Raw genomic sequence first — 14,466 nt, 5'->3', positions numbered from 1 at the left:
TGAACGAGATTCAATTCACTGAGTGTGCTTCCTTTCTACTTCCTTGATCACTCCTGACTAAAACATTGAAGCCATGTTGCCTCAGCCGTGGCCTGCCAAATCCTACCTCTTTCCTCCTATCCCGCAGAACTCTCAGCTGCCACCATCCATCTGCCTAGCACCTTGTCCCCTGCCCTTATCTGTAACGGTAGCTCTTAGTGCCTGATGATGAGCACTCTGAAGCTGCCTGAGCTAAAGCTCAAAGATCTCAGCAAGATGCCCTGTGGCAGCCCAGAAGACAGGAGAGAGAATATTGGGCATTCCCTCTTTCTCCATTTTATATCTTGCCTTTTTTCTTTCTCCCAGGTTCCTCCGGTTTAGGCTCAGCTAGCAGCATCCAGGCAGCTGTTCGGCAGCTGGAGGCTGAGGCTGATGCCATTATACAAATGGTACGTGAGGGTCAAAGGGCGCGGAGACAGCAACAAGCAGCAACGGTTAGCATGATGCCTGTGGCCCCTCATTCATTTGTCTCCCCGCCTTTTCCCCACCACATCATCAGTGGGGTTTCACTGCCCTTACTTTGTATGCTTTTGCATTAAGTTTGCTATATGAATGCTTCTGGACAACAGGGTTACTTTCTGTTGGTGTTTTCTTTACTGTTTGTTCATTGGTTTGTTCATTTGGTTCGATTTGATTTAAAGCTTGGCCATCATACCCCACTCCCAGCTATCCAGTCAACAGTGGCGCTTTTGCAAACTGCATAATGCTTAAGTGTCTGGGTTCTGAGGGGATGTGGGATGAAGATTTTTCAGGCTCATGGAACAATGCAGGTACATTAGAGACATCTCAGGAATCCTGCCCTTGAAAGTCCCCCAAACTTGGTACACATCCCATGCAGCCTCTTCTGGCGATGGCTGGTCCCTCCATCCTGGCCTCTGCCTCTATTCTCCATACTCGCTTGGCACCTAGGCACTCAGGCACTTTTAGGAGCAAACTTTCAGGTTCCTAGGTAGCCAGCTCATTGTTGGGATCCCAGCACAGATTGCCTGCAGGAAAAGCCTGGCATCACGTATGTATGCTGTGGCAGTCTCTCATTGTTTTCCTGTCCTTGCAACATGCAAGTTACCTTCCCGAGATTCAGGAAATAAAGGTATCCTGAGGCCTGGTTTTTCTTTGTATATAATTACTGTTAGACATACAGTATGATTTCATCGAGCATGCTGGGAACAGCCTAGAATTTGAGGGCCATGACTCCAGCAGGGTAGAAAGGGAAAATAGCTATTATTCTGGAGTATTTTTTCTGGTCAGTCTCTTTCCTACACCTGATAGGATAGATGTTGGCTTTTTGAATAATCCCACCCATCAAAGGAAGCACTGATTCACCTATTATTTCCCCTTTTGTGAGCAAACAGAAACAAAGAGCAAACCTACTTTCTGCCCATCTGAGTTTATATGTATGTATATATGTATGTAATATATATGTAAACTATACCCAGAAGAATTCTTGAAGTTATCCAGGAGGCTCATGTCTGACTGAACATAGGTCTGGAGTAGAGTGGAGGCAATACAGGCATCCAGGGACCTCTTTGGAAAAGCTCGCTAGCTCAGGGTTGATGACAGCAAAGGAGGTGGGAAGGCCATTCTTTTTTCCTGGAGAGCTACAGAGCTTCCTGATCAAATATTGGAAGCTTCTTTCTAAGCTTATGATGTATGAGAAGTGGTAGAGCCAGCCTCTCGCCTATCCTTGAGTTGCACCCTTTATGTGACTCTGTCTCCCTTTTATCCAGTCGGAGTCAAGCCAGTCGGAGGCATCTGTCCGAAGGGAAGAGTCACCCATGGATGTGGACCAGCCATCTCCCAGTGCTCAGGATACTCAGTCCATTGGTCAGTACTACTTCCTGTTTCCAGCCCAGCAAAAGGGAGAGCCAGTCTTCATGGAATGTCTGCTGGATACCCTACTCTCAACATACATCAACTCAGTGTTTTCTGATTTGTTCTAGTGGACACTGGTTTCTATAAATCTTAATAGGCATTTAGCAACCAACTAAGATCACTAACCATCACCACCTCACCCTCGTTGTAGATTTATAGCACACATTGCAATCCCTGTAATAAAGAAACTGTGATATGATATTACATGTAGAGACAGCATGTGTTTGAGTCTTGGCTCCTCCATTTACTAGCTGTGGGGCGTGAGGCAAATCTCTCTTTGCTTTAGTTTTCTCCTTTAAAAGAGAGATGATCATAGTTAGGATTGAACAAGTTAACACATGTATACAGCACTTACAGCAGTACCTCTCACACACACAGGTTGCTGTTCTTAGCAACATTTCTCAAAGTTAATTGCACATAGAATACTTTTTGGCACCATTTTAACCAATTCCTATGGGATAGTGTTGTCATAGGACGTCCATTTTTGAAATATATTAAAGCATTTAATAATCCACAGGTTCTCTGGGAGTTAATGAGGCAATGAGTACACCAGCACTATCTGGTAGAACTTCCCTGCGGTAACCACTAGCCACATGTGGCTGTTGGGCGCTTGAAATGTGGCTAGTGTAACTGAGGAACCATGTTTTGTGTTGTATTAATTTTATTAATTTAAATTTAAATGCCATCCAGTGTAGGACTGGAGTTTGCTTTCAGGTGTCACTCAGTATTACTCAGTGACTAGTGGGCCAGTCTACTTGATCTGTCTGATGGCTTGCACATTTGATCTGGGCAAAATATAAAGGAAGGAAAAACCTCAAAGGCTTTGTGACTCTCTTCTCTATGTGCCTTGCAGGCTCAGATGGAGCCCTACAGGGGGAGAAGGAGAAGGAGGAGAGGCCTCCTGAGTTACCCCTGCTCAGTGAGCAGCTGAGCTTGGATGAGCTGTGGGACATGCTAGGAGAGTGTCTAAAGGAACTGGAGGAATCCCATGACCAGCATGCGGTGCTAGGTGAGTTGTGGTCTGAGGGCCCAGGTCCCAACCCACTGATCTTCTCTGGGACCCTTTCTACCAGCTTAATTTTCTTCCTTCCAGGTCACCCCTCTATATCAGTGTCTCTGTAATAAGAATTCAAAGGAGAGGTTTCTTCCTCTGACTTCAGTGTCAGGAAAAAAGATTTGCCTTCTCTTTTAGTAGCTCATATCTTTCTTTTTTTTTAGACCAGGAGAATCTTTATAACTGGTTAACTATCCGATTTTTTTTTTTTTTTTTTTTTTTGGCTTCAAGGAAGCTGTGACTTCCTCTGTGGCTTCATTTTTTCTATGCTACCATTGTATCTCTCCTGCAAGTTTTTATTATTTCTTCTTCTGTATACTTTTATAATTTGACCATGACAGTGAAGAGGTTCGTATGTAGAAATTTGTAAAGTAAAATGTCACTTCTTTATTCCTACCCCCAGTGCTACAGCCTGCCGTCGAGGCATTTTTTCTGGTCCATGCCACAGAGCGGGAGAGCAAGCCTCCTGTCCGAGACACTCGTGAGAGCCAGCTGGCGCACATCAAGGACGAGCCTCCTCCACTCTCCCCTGCCCCCTTAACCCCAGCCACTCCTTCCTCCCTTGATCCATTCTTCTCCCGAGAGCCTTCATCTATGCACATCTCCTCAAGCCTGCCCCCTGACACGCAGAAGTTCCTTCGCTTTGCAGGTACAGGGAACTCTTACATCTCCAAATATAGAAGGTTTCATTTTTTTTACAGGGTCATTTTGTGCATTTTATTCTTGGCTGATTTGTGGAGGGAGAGAGTGTGTGTGTGTGTGTCACTCTTTTTTCCTGAAATGAGGAAAAGAGGGTTGCTGGCTGGTTGGCTGTCATCAGTCCTCGGGGACGCACGATGTGCTGATTCCTGCTGTCCTTTCTCCCCTCAGAGACTCACCGCACTGTGTTAAATCAGATCCTACGGCAGTCCACCACCCACCTTGCTGATGGGCCTTTTGCTGTCCTGGTAGACTACATTCGTGTCCTCGACTTTGATGTCAAGCGCAAGTATGTGCCTTGGATGTTGGGGGTGGGTTAGGAACTCTCTCTAAATGGTATCTCCCCTCCCAGAAAGGAATCAAAGTTCCTCCTGGGGCACTGTTTCCAAGGAAAGAATGTTCCCTTGGTGGCAGCCCTTGGGATGGTGCTGGGCAGAAGGGAAGAGATTCATCTGTGCCACTGACAGTCATTGTACCTAAATACTCCCTGGCCTTCTCCACCCCAGCCTTCTTTCTTCATCAGAGAAATTTGAGCCTTCTGTTTAACCACATGATGTCTAAAGTCCCATTCCATCCTTTGGGGTAGTACAGGACATGCAGGTAGCCATAGTAACTTGGAGCAGGGCACAGGGCGTCCTCCACAAAACTCCTGTCATCCCTACCCTTCTCTTCCTTTCTGTATGCCTACCTGCTTATTGCAGAAAATCTGTGCCACAATCTCTGTGGGCTCACCCAATCTTACTTTCCTTCCTTTCCTGCCTCCCAAGATATTTTCGCCAAGAGCTGGAGCGTTTGGACGAGGGGCTCCGGAAAGAAGACATGGCTGTGCACGTCCGCCGTGACCATGTGTTTGAAGATTCCTATCGTGAACTGCACCGGAAATCCCCTGAAGAAATGAAGAATCGATTGTAAGAGCCCAGAGCAGAGAAGAGACAGGATGAGAGAGTGGGGACCCTTTCTACGTGGTAGTGAAGGCTTACTCAGGCCCCAGAGGTGCAAGGAAATTCAGGGAGGTGCTGCCCTCCCCGTTAGGAATTTCCAATAGGAATCTGGCTTAGATAATCTCCTTGAGCTGTTGCCCATCTTTTTGGGCAACAGTCTCATGAGACTGGTCTTCTGCTGGCTGGCCTTTGAGCTGAGCTACCCAACAATTCCCAGACAGAGGAGTCTTGGGCATTTACAAAGATACCCCTGATGGCTTCGCAGAGAGAGCTTTCTCCATTGTTACGATAGGAATGGGAAGCTTGCTAAGCAAATGGTACCTGGGTTGGGGGAGACCACACTTGCATGAGCGGCCCCCCACCAAATTGATAATCACTCGCTGGTGATTCTGAAACCACCTGGAGCAGATGAGTCATTTGCAGTACCAAATATTGTGGGAGCTGATGAGACGATAGACCTATTGGAGTAGTTTGATGCTCCTGAACACAGAAACTTGATTCCTCTCCTCCCCTCGTGGCATGGGCTCATCATCCATGTAACCACACAGGAAGTCAGAGGCTTCTGAATCAGACTGGGCCCTGCTCCTCCACCACCAAATCCTTATAGACATTGGACTCTGGGCTCAGCTCTCTCTGACACCACTTGACTCCTTCTCCTTGCTTTCCCTAAGTGAGGCCTCATTTAAGGCCTCTATACTTTTCCTGTTGATGTTTTCTGGAATATCAGTGAGTCTTTACTGATACTTCAGGACATCTCTTCTATCAGTGATGCCCTTTTTTGTCTGAGATCCCCACCCCTCCTCTGCATTCACCTCTGTCCTCTGGCCCTGAACTCTGTAGCCACTGCTTCACTCACTCACTCACTCAGTCGGGTCATACTGCATAAAGGAAAGGATTTGTCCTAGGCCTTCTGCACATCTCTGTTTCTGCTCTCTTATCTAGGTATATAGTGTTTGAAGGAGAAGAAGGGCAGGATGCTGGAGGCCTCCTGCGGGAGTGGTATATGATCATCTCTCGGGAGATGTTTAACCCTATGTATGCCTTGTTCCGTACCTCACCCGGCGATCGGGTCACCTACACCATCAATCCATCTTCCCACTGCAACCCCAACCACCTCAGCTACTTCAAGTTTGTAGGACGCATTGTGGCCAAAGCTGTATATGACAACCGCCTCCTGGAGTGCTACTTTACTCGGTCCTTCTACAAACACATCTTGGGCAAGTCTGTGAGGTGAGGATGTGACACGGTCCTGGGAGTCAGATCCTTTTCTTGTGTCCCACCCCTGTGCTGCCTCTCCTCCACCCCAATCCATGACCCTGTCTAATTGTGTTTTTCTAGATATACAGATATGGAGAGCGAAGATTACCACTTTTACCAGGGCCTGGTTTATCTGCTGGAAAATGATGTCTCCACACTAGGCTATGACCTCACCTTCAGCACTGAGGTAAGTCAGGAAATCCTGACTGTAGCACATCCCAGCTAGTCTAGGAAACCCATTCTGGTATCACCCTTGAACTGGCATTGGAGAACCTCTCCTGGTTCTAAGGAAGCATCTCTACTACTTAAAGTCCCATGCCTCATCTCCCATCCAGCAGAGAGCAGTATGTATTTGTATGAGACATCACAAACAGAAAAACCAAAATTTGTAAACAATCCAGGCAGTTTTCCCTAGGAAAACATTTATTTAAAAAATGTTCCAGTATATTATTTTTCATTCCCAAAGTTAGTTCATTGTAGAAAAATTGTACAAATAGAGATAAATGGAAAACAAAAATTTAAGGTTATTCTTCCCCCAAATTGTTTTCCATAAAGATTATGTTGTGTTACATTATGTCTGTTAGCCATGCCCTTTTCCCTTTTATTGTTGATAATTTCTTTACTTTTTGTAAGTCTGTATGTGTTTTAGGGCCAAACCCTTGGCCTTTCTCTATTAGGAAGTTATGAGCTTATGAAAAAAGTCACTTTTTTTTTTATGACCTGCTTTATCTCTCTACCCAGGACACAGCAAAGAATTTAGAGTATGTTCCCAGGTATCTATGTAAGTCCCATCCTAGACCAAGCCTGATATGCATGATTGGTGTTTTGGGTGTTCTAGGTCCAAGAGTTTGGAGTCTGTGAAGTTCGTGACCTCAAACCCAATGGGGCAAACATCTTGGTAACAGAAGAGAATAAGAAGGAGTATGTACACTTGGTGTGCCAGATGAGAATGACAGGTAGGGGAAATGTCCTTTAGACCCCTTGTTGCTTAATATGAGAAGAGATCAGACAGACCTCACACATTTAACAGTTGTTGTTTCTTCTCTTCCCCTATGTCAGCCACAAATGCCTTGCACAAAGAGAGTCCAAAAACCTGACCAATAATAACCTCCCTTTATCCACCCTCATACAGGGGCCTAGAAACAGAGTGGTAGGTGAAGCAGGCAGACCAATCAGTATCCTAGTAGCAGCAGGAGCCAGATTGGGCATCTCTGACCTCTAACAGTTGTACAAGTTCAGATGCCACATGGCTTCTTGGTTCTCTTCCCAGGAGCCATCCGCAAACAGCTGGCAGCTTTCTTAGAAGGTTTCTATGAGATCATTCCAAAGCGCCTCATTTCCATCTTCACTGAGCAAGAGTTAGAGCTGCTTATATCAGGACTGCCCACAATCGACATTGATGATTTGAAATCTAACACTGAATACCACAAGTACCAGTCCAACTCTATTCAGGTGAGCTGCTGCTGGCATCCCTCCCCATATCCCTAAGCAGTGCTAGTTTGTATGACACCAAATAAACCAGTACTCTTAGGGGAAAGGGGTTGTGGATGACAGCTTACCTATACCTAACTCTTCATTCTTCTGGAGCCTGTTTTCAGGTGATGTTCTTGCTCATCTTATGGATGAAAGAACTGAAGCTCATCTCAAAGAAGGGATTTGCCTAAGATTCCAAATCCCATCCTCCATCCTTCCAGGAGCTTTCTATCTGATGCTGGCTTCTTCTGTCTCTTCCTGCAGATCCAGTGGTTCTGGAGAGCGTTGCGTTCTTTCGACCAAGCTGACCGTGCCAAGTTCCTTCAGTTTGTTACGGGTACTTCCAAGGTGCCCCTGCAAGGTTTTGCTGCCCTTGAAGGCATGAATGGCATTCAGAAGTTTCAGATCCATCGAGATGACAGGTCCACAGATCGCCTGCCTTCAGCTCACACATGGTAAGAGGAAGGGTTTGTTTTCCTTTTCAGCATCTGGATTGAGTTTGCATATTTGCCACTTCTAGGCCCCTGCCCAAGGTCAGGGACCTAGATCTGACCCCAGCTACCCTGGACCTGGGGTACCTCACAGTTTGGTGGTTTTGTGGAGAAGATGATGTTTGAGATGAGAAGCTGGCCCAGACTCACAGTGGGGTCAGGGAGACATTTTAGGTGAACACCACCACATGAGAGCATGGTGTATTCCAGGGCTTGTTGTGGCTGGAGCAAGGACTTTCAAGGAGCAGAAGGCTAAAGAACTCAGCAGACGTCAGGTCACCAGTGACCCTGAATGCCTCCTTGGAGCTTGCACCTTAGCCCGTAGGCAAGGCCTTGGTGTTTGAGGAGTGACAGGGTTAGATTTATGTTGTAGATGTCTGGTGGCCAGTACTGGGGACAAATGAGGAGAGCAAACCGAGCTAGGACAAGATTGGGAGTCCACAAGCACGGATTAGGTTCCCTCAGGGAGGAGAAGTCAAGTGGGCACCATGGGAACACAGGGATTTGGTTATCATCTTTTGTCAAGAACTGATCTTTCTTCTTTCTGTAGTTTTAATCAGCTGGACCTGCCTGCCTATGAGAGCTTTGAGAAGCTCCGCCACATGCTACTATTGGCCATCCAGGAGTGCTCTGAAGGCTTTGGGCTGGCCTAATAAGGCCCCACCCATCACTGCGGGGTTTTTCTATCATTGTTGGACCTGGGAAGGGGGGAAATGGAAAACAAAAAAGAACTAGAAAGAAAATGTCAAAAAACAATAAATGAAATCCACCAACTCACCATGTGTGTGTCCCAGCTGCCCCATCTTCCCCAGCGCATACCCATTCCCCTTGTCCTGCTCATTCTCTCTCCCTCTTGCCCTTTTCCTCACCTCCCCTCCCCGTTCCATGCCGTCCATGATCCCCACCCCATGTGTTTAAAAGGCAGTAGCCTTTGCAGGGACCTGTTTGTCCCAACTGTTTGAACAGTGTGCTCCTCAGATTCTGTGTTCAGAAGGATTTGCTGCATTGAGACTTGAAACCTTTGGATAGGGGAAAAAAATTATATATATATATATTTTTTTGTTCTGTTTGCATTTCTTAATTTGTGCTTGGAATGTGTTGATGTGCACAGCTAATGATTCAATGCGAGACAAGATTGGCGTCTGTGTTGTGGAGGTTTCAAATAAAGAGCACTCTTCATAACTCACTTTTCACCACGGAGTTTTTTTCAAACTTAAAGAAAAATAACTCTCGAGTACATGCTAGACGTCTAGAGGAAAGATCCAAATGGACTCTACAGAAAACCATCTCTGCCACCACCACTGGTGCATCCTCCTTCAAAGTTGGTTTCCCCATAGTCAGGAGAGATCAGCAGCCACCAAGAATTGGGGGGGAGTCTGTTTCTTAGAGTGGAATCTGCACTTGGGGTGGTGATAGAGATTGTAGCCAAGGACAAAGCATCACCTTGCTCAAGGGGAACAAACCAGCAGGTTGTAAGAAACGTTCAAGAACTCACTCAACCCAACCGACAGTCCTATTTGGTGAGCCTTTATAATGATCTCAAGCAAGTCTGAGGCTCGGTTTAAAATTTTGATTTTTATTTATTAATGTTTTAGTTTTTTTTAACAAATTTTGATAAGGAATTGACTTTGTCTCCGGAAGAACAGTCTTCCCATCTTTTTTGTTTGTTTTTGTTTTGTCTGCCTGCCAGTCTATTCACAGAACCCCCAATAGTCTCATGTGGTTTTCACTGCATCCAGCACTTAAAGCTGATCTAAGGACATTGATGGCTCCAGCCTTCAAAGAAAAAAAAGTTTGGTTAGAAAAGTAACCCCAAGTGGTGCTTGCTTCATGTGTTTTTTTCTTCTTCTCTGAGACTCTACTTTTTCCCCTTGACTGTGTCCCAAAGTGTGGATCTAGGAAAGCTGTGGCATGTCCTTAACCTGATCTCTTTGTCCTGATGCAAATGGCTGCTAGACATTTTCTCCTTTTTTTCAGTATTCACACTTGTCTGGGCCTGGCCCTGCTGATCACTGAGGAGACAGATGAATCAACCTTGTCCATGCTGTTGAGCTTCTAGTCAAGGGAAGGAGACTGGTCAGTTCTGTGACAGATGTAGTAAGGGGGTCTCTGGGTGCCCAGAGCAGAAATACCTAACGTGAAAGATGAGGGAAGGCCTTCCGTTGTCAGTGGCATTTGTGAGTTGAATAGTAAAGCTGTATGGGAGTTAATGTTAAGGAGGGGAGGGTAATCTAGATCAAGGCAGCAGGAGTCCAGTTGATATGGCATGGCTTCAGCAAAGAATGGTGGCCTGAGATGAGGCTGGGAGTCCAGCAGGGCTTTAAAATGAAAGGAATGAATGGGGCTGGCCCCGTGGCCAAGTGGTTAAGTTCGCGCGCCCCGCTGCAGGCGTCCCAGTGTTTTGTTGGTTTGAATCCTGGGCGCGGACATGGCACTGCTCATCAAACCACGCTGAGGCAGCATCCCACATACCACAACTAGAAGAACCCACAACGAGAAATATACAACTATGTACCGGGGGGCTTTGGGGAGAAAAAGGAAAAAATAAAATCTTTTAAAAAAAAATGAAAGGAATGAATAAGAAATATGGTAAAATATTGATCAGTAAGCATAAGAACTGGTTCTTTGAAAAATCAACGGAGAATAAAGCTCTGACAGGTCATTTAATTTTGAAAGGGGTACAGGAGTTGACAGTTGGGTGTGGAAGCTGGGAGTGTAGGTGGAATAGTCCTGAAGGAAATGAAAGTAAATCTAATTCACTGACGTGCTACAAAAACCTAACGACCAAGTGTGATTTGCCTTTGGGATATGCTACAAAAACCTAACGACCAAGTGTGACTTGCCTTTGGAATATGCTATGGCGTGATATCATTCACCACCTCAATGTCAAATGAGAAAAATAGATGCAAGGCATTTGCTAACATTCAATAACTAATCCTGATAACTTTTAAAGGTAAAGACACTCCCTTGCTAAGGTAGCCTCAGACCAAGAAACAAGATCACACTGAAAGCATAAGGTGGCCAATTACCACCATTAACAGTTCTCCCAGTTCTAACCATTTCAATAAAGCAGGAAATAAGGTATATTTTGCTAAACCAAGAGAATAAAAAGTTATTAGAACTTAAAACAGTCCAGAAATAGGCCTGGTTGTAGTGAGCAAAATATATAACCTTATTGTCCAGCAAATATAAACTAATAAATTTATACAATGGAATCCTAAACAGTAGTAAAAATGTATCCATTGCATTTGTCAACATGCACAATCTCAATGATAAGCAAAAAGTGTGAGACGTGTTTAAGTTACAAAATGATACTACTCATATGTACGAAGAGCGTGAAAAACCACATACGTGTGTATGAAGAGTATGAAAACTCATGCATAAGTGTGACAAAGTATTGCACAATGCTCAGGATATGCTATGGAGGACAGAAGGAGATGCAGTTGGGAAAAGGTAATTAGACAAAGGACTTCAACTACATCGGTGATGTTTTATTTCTTCAGCTGGATGGTGCTGGGTACATGGGTGTTCCTTATTCTATATACTATAATAGTTTAGAACTTGCACACCTGAAATATAAATTTTTTTAGATAATTTGTTAAATTTCACGATGCATTTGAGGTGGGTAGCATGGGAGTCAATAACAGGCCTAATTCTGCATGAAAGCTGATTAATAGCTGTTTGCATTATGTGATTAAACATGTCTCTTTGCCACCTAAATAATTCCCTCCACCGATATGTCTGGTATGATTATCACTGGTTATCTGCTTATTAAAATAGTCCCCTTCTCCTATAATTAGGATGACCATATAATTTATTATCCAAAGTTGGACAAATTTAAGAATAAAAAGGGGGGGCCGGCCCCGTGGCCAAGTGGTTAAGTTCATGCACTCAGCTTCGGTGGCCCAGGGTTTCACCGGTTCAGATCCTGGGCAGGGACGTGGCACTGCTCATCAGGCCATGCTGAGGTGGTGTCCCACATGCCACAACTAGAGGGACCCACAACAAAAATACACAACTATGTACCGGGGGGATTTGGGGAGAAAAAGCAGGAAAAAAAAGGATTGGCAACAGTTGTTAGCTCAGGTGCCAATCTTAAAAAAAATAATAATAAAAAGGGTGCTATTAATTATGCTGGGCTACAGGTGCAAACAAACCAGATAAACTGAAGTGTATGGCTCTATGCTTAGGATGGGGAAACATATACTGGCTGGGGAAACAATTATTACCCATCACAAACAAAAAATTTTATTGAGCACTTACCATGTACTGACAACACTGAGAAGTACTCTGCTTTCCAGAAACTTACTGAAGGGAAGGAGGCAGGTGTTAGGAAAGTACAAGGGGCAATGGGTACACAAAGAGACAAGTAGAGGTAGCAAGATTAAACATTTTCTCAAAAACAAGGCATAACCAGCTAGAAAACAACAGGAAATAGATTCCCTTCACAACAGTAATAATAAAATACCTAAGAATAACCTTAAAAAAGGGTTTGAGACCCATGTGAAGAAGGAAACTGCAAAACTTGTGAGAAGCATAAAAAAAGGCAAATGAAGAGACTTACTGTGTTCATTTGCATAAAAATGCAAATATAGCTGACCTTGAGACTTTGGGGAACAAACTGACATGCTAAGCAAGGTGGGAGGTGAAATGAGCAGACCTGACAGAAAATTACCTCAGCCATGAATATTCGGCATGCTGTGGTCTACTGTAAAGAGAAAATGAAGTGCCAAGAGCCAGTTGGGGAAGGAATAGCTTTGTCAGTGTTAAGGTTGGGAAACTTGCCTAAGTATTGGGAGGGGAAAAAAACAAAGTTTGCTCTGCACTTCACTCTAAATAAATTCCAGGGGCCGGCCCGGTGGCGCAGCAGTTAAGTTCGTGTGCTCCGCTTCGGTGGCCCAGGGTTTCGCCGGTTCAAATCCTGAGTGCGGACATGGCACCGCTCATCAAGCCGTGCTGAGGCGGCGTCCCACATGCCACAACTACAAGGACCCACAACTAAAAATACACAACTGTGTACTGGGGGACTTTGGGGAGACAAAGGAAAAATAAAAATCTTTAAAAAAATAAATTCCAGGGGCTGGCCCCGTGGCCGAGTGGTTAAGTTCGCGCGCTCTGCTGCAGGCGGCCCAGTGTTTCGTTAGTTCGAATCCTGGGCGCGGACATGGCACTGCTCATCAGACCACGCTGAGGCAGCGTCCCACATGCCACAACTAGAAGAACCCACAACGAAGAATACACAACTATGTACCGGGGGGCTTTGGGGAGAAAAAAGGAAAAAATAAAATCTTAAAAAAAAATAATAAAATAAAATAAATAAATTCCAAATGTAAGATTCAAGCATGAAAAACGTGAACTGATTTTTTTTAAGCATGAAATGAAAATGGGGGCAGATAATAACTGATCCAGGATATGGAAAATCTAAGGCAAAAAACTACGAAAGACATAATAATGGAAAAGACTGACGTACTTGACTAAAATGTTGGTAACACCACAAACAGAATTAAAAAGCTATGATGACAATCCAGGAAAAAATACATCTCTAACAAGCAATACATCTGGATAGTATTAAATTAATCCTGTATATATATATATATCTTTAAACTTACAAATCACTGAGACAAATCTCCAACAGAAAAACTGCAAGGACATGAAAAGGGAATTCACAAAAGAAGAAATATAAATGAGCAATAAGCATATAAAATGCTTACCTCTGTGATAATAATTACCTCTGTAATAATCAAAGATCCATTGAAAGCTCGATGAAAACCACTTACCAAATTGAAATATATCCTTGTGTGTGTGTGTGTGTGTGTGTGTTAACATGGGTGGGAGAGAATATGAAGAAACAGGCACTGTTATACACTGCTGAGAAACCTTTCTGATGTGTAATTTTGTAATATCTACTGAGAAAGAGAAAAGCAGCCCCTAACTTCCGGGAGCTGGCCTGGCATTCACAGGTTAGGCCTTAGTGTTCTGTTGAACATAAACAATTTCACAGAACATCAACATCAGACAAGGCCACTCTGTGACCGTGATGGATTAAGACAAATCTGAGACCACTCCAAAATCATGTCTGAACACAGACAAAATATACACATTGTCAAACCACTAAAATTAACCAAACATCCCCTATCCTAATTAATATGAGTGGCTGCTTTTTTTTTAACCAATTACAGCTTAAGCCTCTCTCTAGTCTGTCCTCTCTATACAGAAGATGTATTAGCATACCCATTCATAAAATTATCCCCACTTCTGGATGGTATTCAATCTAGAGCAAAACCTCGCTTCCTTAAACAGCCTCACATCACCTACTACAAGCCCAAAGCATCTGATACATCGTCCCTCTTACTGAGATACTCCACAGTTCCATCTGCTGTGCATTCCCCCTCACTGGCAAATTTCTCAACTCAGGGCAGGTTCAGCTCCTGGTTTTTGGCTGCAGTGGCACTGACACTTTGAAGAACCTTAAAACACATATAGTAAGGTGCTGCTATGTATTCTATACTTCTGTTAATGCTTTTTAATATTCACAAATTCAGACAGAAACTGGCAGCCCAAACTTTTTTGGCTTGCAGACACAACACGGGGTGTGTGTGTGTATGTGTGTTAATGTGATTGGTTTGGGGTGGACATGTCT

At 44.2% G+C, this 14,466-nt stretch overlaps 1 protein-coding gene across 14 annotated transcripts in view; it reads left to right on the top strand.

The window, feature by feature from the left end:
* Positions 1–9,018, top strand: part of HUWE1 (HECT, UBA and WWE domain containing E3 ubiquitin protein ligase 1) — a 145,012-nt gene extending 135,994 nt beyond the window's left edge. For 12 of the 14 annotated variants that reach the window (XM_044764244.2, XM_070503308.1, XM_044764246.2 and 9 more), the window contains 12 exons: positions 346–473; positions 1,767–1,863; positions 2,765–2,920; positions 3,369–3,614; positions 3,836–3,953; positions 4,432–4,572; positions 5,548–5,835; positions 5,944–6,049; positions 6,701–6,818; positions 7,133–7,314; positions 7,600–7,790; positions 8,377–9,018. In XM_044764244.2, the coding sequence (XP_044620179.1) occupies positions 346–473; positions 1,767–1,863; positions 2,765–2,920; positions 3,369–3,614; positions 3,836–3,953; positions 4,432–4,572; positions 5,548–5,835; positions 5,944–6,049; positions 6,701–6,818; positions 7,133–7,314; positions 7,600–7,790; positions 8,377–8,479 (1,874 nt within the window). In that variant the 3' untranslated portion in view covers positions 8,480–9,018. The remainder of the gene's footprint in view (positions 1–345; positions 474–1,766; positions 1,864–2,764; positions 2,921–3,368; positions 3,615–3,835; positions 3,954–4,431; positions 4,573–5,547; positions 5,836–5,943; positions 6,050–6,700; positions 6,819–7,132; positions 7,315–7,599; positions 7,791–8,376) is intronic. The other 2 variants (XM_070503309.1, XM_044764253.2) reach the window with 1 other exon arrangement.
* The last annotated feature ends 5,448 nt before the right edge of the window (positions 9,019–14,466 follow it).

Source organism: Equus asinus, chromosome X (assembly GCF_041296235.1).
Source record: "Equus asinus isolate D_3611 breed Donkey chromosome X, EquAss-T2T_v2, whole genome shotgun sequence".
NCBI classification, from domain to species: Eukaryota; Metazoa; Chordata; class Mammalia; order Perissodactyla; family Equidae; genus Equus; species Equus asinus.
The sequence above is the reverse complement of the archived record's forward strand: the minus strand, read 5'-3'. Positions and strand labels throughout refer to the sequence as shown.